Genomic DNA, 4,700 nt, shown 5'->3' with positions numbered 1-4,700 from the left:
TAATATATATAATTATTAAAACAGATCATGACACTAAAACTAGTTATTCTAAGTGTCTCAAACTTAATAAAATAATATAGAAGTATAGATATTATAGATATTATAGTGGCCTCGTGTGCTCATGTTGCGTTCATATATTTAAAAACCGACTCTCCACCATGTTCGAAAATATACTTGTATCAGTAACTGACTTGTTATTTCACAAGTGCCCTTCACAAATAAACCAAGTAATATTAACTCAAAAAATTGGAAACATATTGACAAATCAAGTTAACGAGCACAAGTGAAAATATGCAAGAAAATATATGGCAAAAAATAAAAAGTTTGATACAAAATTAAGAATAAAAGACTAATATAATATACGATACAAATTAAGTGAGCTCATGCAACCACTTCAACTTCGTCCAATGCATAGTTGTTTGTCGATACATTCGCATAATTCACTTTGTTAAACCTCACCACCACTGGGTAACGAGTCTTTGGATCCTGCACATTTGTATTACATAAACTTTTTATTAGTTCCATTAACATAAAAGAGTGTGTGTGTGTTTGTGTAAAATCTCACCTGGTCAACAGCAACAACTGAGCCAGTACCCTTGAACCAGTATGATTCCTTCCTCAGAATTTTAACCTGCCAGCCCAATCATGAACCTAAATTCATATGATTTTCATCTAAGATTACTGTTAATAAAAAAAATTCAATTATTCGAAATCGGACTTTTTCCCAAATGTATGAATCATAACTTAGATTCTATTTCAAATGATTAAATCAAATTGAAAAAACACTAGTTTTAGTAGGTGTATTAATCGTTACTCACCTTGGCACCTCTAAGAGGGCCAACGGGTGCTGGCTTGGCTTCTGCTTTAGCCTCTTCTGCTGGCGGTGCCGGTTCAGGATCAGGTTGTGCATCCGCCGGTTCCAACCCGGCGCGGGCCACTAACCTCGACTGGTTGAAGTTTCTCTTTGTGGAGAAGGAAACCATGCCGGGTCTATGGGCTGTTGTGTTGGTGGTGATATTCAGTGCCAACACAAATCCACAAGCTGCCGCCATGCTACAGGTCGCCATTGCTTCTTTTCTGAAAGTTTCCTTGATATATGGATTCTGAAGTTTTGTACAATATTATTATTTATTTGTTGTACAAATACAGAAATAAAATAAAGTTTTAAGTGAGGGAAGGGGTTTGAGTTACTGAGATATCTTTGTTCCAGGGCTGTGATTAATTCTTGGAAAGCATTGGCGTTGAGTTGGCCAATGAGATAATGGAACGTGGTCACCATATCCCGTTCTTATTATCCGATATCCCCACTTCCCTTTTTTTATTTTCTCTTATTCATTTCAATATTTCTTGAAAATGTATTTTTGAATCATAAAGTTTATGTTGGAGTTTGTGTTATAACAATAAACTTCGTATTCAAAGCTTCTCCAATCGAGCTCTAAATTAGCGTAAAAAGCAAGATGGTGTACGATACTCATGGAAAATTTTAGGGTCCGCTTCGAGCAAGTGTCACTAGTCCAGACGCAGGTTCGAAATTACCCTGAGCCTGAAATCACGAATAAGATCGTTACAAGGGGCCGGGAGGGTGTCCCGGCGTAGCCCCTCCGACGCTCAAATCAGAGACTGAGGATATATGGGAGGAGCAGCTAAGGGTGTTGCTGAAAACAATATAGTGAATGAATGAACTGAACACTCAAACCTGATATTTATAAGAGAATACCTGGGCCCGTGATGGGCCTTCCACCTTAGCTAGGGATGGGTCGGAGCCCATGATCCGGTGTGGGCTCAATTTGGATGGGCTCATCCTTGGGGTATCAGTGTAGTTTGTTCCTTCTCCAACCCAGCGCTATGTTTGACGCCAAGATAAAGATTTGCTACAGCATTGCACCAAATTTGGTGCAACACTGTAGCAATAGCGTTGCTTTTTTTTTTTTCTTTTTTTTGTTTTATTTTTGTTAAGTTTTTTTTTAATGTTATTTTACTTAAACTCTAAATATTATATAATTAGTTTTATAATCTAATTTAATCATAAAAAAGTATTATTTCAAACAATAAATTTTAACAAAGTGATTTTAAAAATTTTGGATATTTTAATTTAATTTAAAAAAACTTGGATATTTTAATTTAATTTTAAAAACTTTATATGTGTGATTGTAATTTTTTTGAATGATTAGTTAATTACATTTAATTAAGTAATAAGTTTAAGTATTTAAAATAATAATATTAAATATTAAAATTTTTTAAAGTATTTATAAATATATATTTAATTCATTAATATATATAATGAATTTTAATATAGAAATGATTTTAGATATTAGTGATATTTTAATTATTGTGTTTATAAATAATTTGTGAAATAAATTATTTGTTGCTAATAAAATAATAAGGAATATTCCGAGAATATTTTTTTTAGTGTAGAGTTTAGAGTTGATGAGTTGGAGATAAATTTTGTATTTGGTGTAGGAATTACACTATTTTAAAGTTAGTGCGACACTAAAATAACGTAATGGGTTGGAGATGGCCTCAGACGCAATTGCATGAAAATTGAATTTACAAATTTCTTGTATATTAAAATTGCATTGTGTTCAAGATGATCATAATAATAAGACAAAAAATTTAGCAATATAGTTATATGATATGTTTAGCATGTTTGAGTATTTTGGCCATATTTTTCAAAATACATAGTAAAGGGATATGAAATTTTATGCAATTCAGAAAACGCAATTATGAACAATGTTTATTTCATGTGGAACAATAAAAAAAGTTTGACGTAATATTGTCAAAAGTTGAATGCAAGAATTCGATAATGCTTGAGCCATTTATAAAGACTAATGGCACAAATTATATGTACAAGATAATATGTTCTTTCTTTTTGTTTCCCACGTTGACTTATAAATAGGAGTGTATTATGATGAATTAAATCATTCTTCATTTTATGAATTAGACTTTGAGTTCATAATTTTTCTCTTTATTTATCTTAATTTCTTCACTTGAATAAAATTATCATGTTAATTTCTTCCATCGTGAATAACTAATTTCTCAATGTTGAAATTAAAAGGTGAAGTTCTTAATATGATAATAAAGTTAATAATATTTGCTTATTATTATTTAATATTTATTTGTTTATGTTATATTTAATTTTTTTATTTAAATATTATAATATCCAACTTAAAAGTGACTGTTTTTTATATATAGGATTTTATATGCTACTTCAAATTCTTGGTATCATTTAGATGTTAATTTGGTATTATCAACCATTTAAAATGGTTACCTTGATTTGATGCTTACAAATATATAGCTCAATAAATGATTGATCACATTTATAAGTTTTTGTGTATATAATATTCTAAATAGAGAATAATATATATCAATAATCTAAATAATGATTATTTAATATATTGGAATCATTTTAACAAATGGATTCCATTTATGTATTTAATTCTAATCTTTATTGAAATACCATGAGTGAATTCTCCAATCTTGACTATTTAATTTAAATTGTGAGAAATTCCTTGTCATCGCAACCATCGACTTCACAATCAATGTCAACTGGTTCAAAATTTTGTTTAAGACTTTCAACTGCATGGTGAAGAAAGAAGCTCAATCTTCTGGGATTGCAGTTCCTCTCTGCTATCTGTTGGAGCAGATGCAAATCAAGTTGCTAAATGTGGTCCAAATTCACAAATCCAAGTTGTTGAACTTGGCTAATGTTGAAAGCTATAGCAAGAAGCATATGCCAACCAGATTTGAGTTGTTGGATGTAAAACTTGAGAGAGAATAAGAATAGGTTGAGAAGAAAAAGGAAAAGCAACATATCGGTAAGGCCAAGACATCGGCCAAAGAGACTAAGTGGAAACCATTTCTCTTTTGATTCTGAAGATTCTAGAGAGGAGGTTCCTCTCGGTCAAATCTTCTTTGAGAAGAAGCGGAATGAGAATCCCAGAATAAAGAAGAGCAAGTTGATGAAGCACGTTTATGAGACTCTTCGCCCTGCTCCAATTCCGGCCATTCCCATCTCTAGCCTAAAGGGCGTCAAACTTTTGGAACGAAAAGAGACTTCTCACCAGTATGGTCTGCAAATCATAGATCCAAAATCCAAAATAAAGGAAATCTTTGTGGTCGAGCCCAGACTCTCCAACATTCAAGCCTCCATCAAACTCGCAATGGTGCAAATGAACCAGAGTGCAAAACAAAAAATAGTTGAGTTTGAGTTCAGTTGAGCAACTGTAACGACCTCAAATTTCTTTTTTTTTTTTTAATATCTAAACCATAACTTCTAAATTTCTAAATAAAATAATTTAACATAATCATGAATCCTAATAAATTAACAATTTAAAACTCAAGTGCATAAAATAAATCCTAAATCATCACCTAACCAAAACATCCTAAATTGACCTTTGAAAAGATCACTAACAACAAAAATAAAGCATAAGAATTCTCTAATAAAAATCATTAACATAAATCTTTAAATCTTAAATCTAATAAACTAGTGCGGAAACATAAAGGCCCTCGGTGTGTACTGCTGCACTCGATCGACTCAATCGTCACCGCCTCCAAAAACCATCAAATCCTGCATCATACAAACCTAGTGAGTCTAATGACTCAGCACGTTCTAAACATAGATAACAAATAATACATATACAAGCACATGTATTTAAAAATCATATTTTTATTTAAAATAGCTTTTGAAAATAAATAAACCA

The 4,700-nt window shown here is 31.4% G+C and overlaps 1 protein-coding gene across 1 annotated transcript; it reads right to left on the bottom strand.

Moving 5' to 3' along the window:
* Positions 1-211: 211 nt before the first annotated feature.
* LOC140957318 (photosystem I reaction center subunit IV, chloroplastic-like) lies at positions 212-1,151 on the bottom strand. The gene is made up of 3 exons (XM_073414519.1): positions 819-1,151; positions 566-631; positions 212-486 (listed from the first exon to the last, which is right to left on the bottom strand). Exons 1-3 carry the CDS (start codon positions 1,065-1,067, stop codon positions 382-384), a joined length of 420 nt encoding a protein of 139 aa, XP_073270620.1. The 5' UTR covers positions 1,068-1,151; the 3' UTR covers positions 212-381.
* Between the last annotated feature and the right edge of the window lie 3,549 nt (positions 1,152-4,700).

This window comes from Primulina huaijiensis, chromosome 14 (assembly GCF_012295235.1).
Source record: "Primulina huaijiensis isolate GDHJ02 chromosome 14, ASM1229523v2, whole genome shotgun sequence".
Lineage (NCBI taxonomy): Eukaryota > Viridiplantae > Streptophyta > Magnoliopsida > Lamiales > Gesneriaceae > Primulina > Primulina huaijiensis.
Note: the sequence above shows the minus strand (reverse complement) of the source record. Positions and strands in the feature narration are given on the sequence as shown.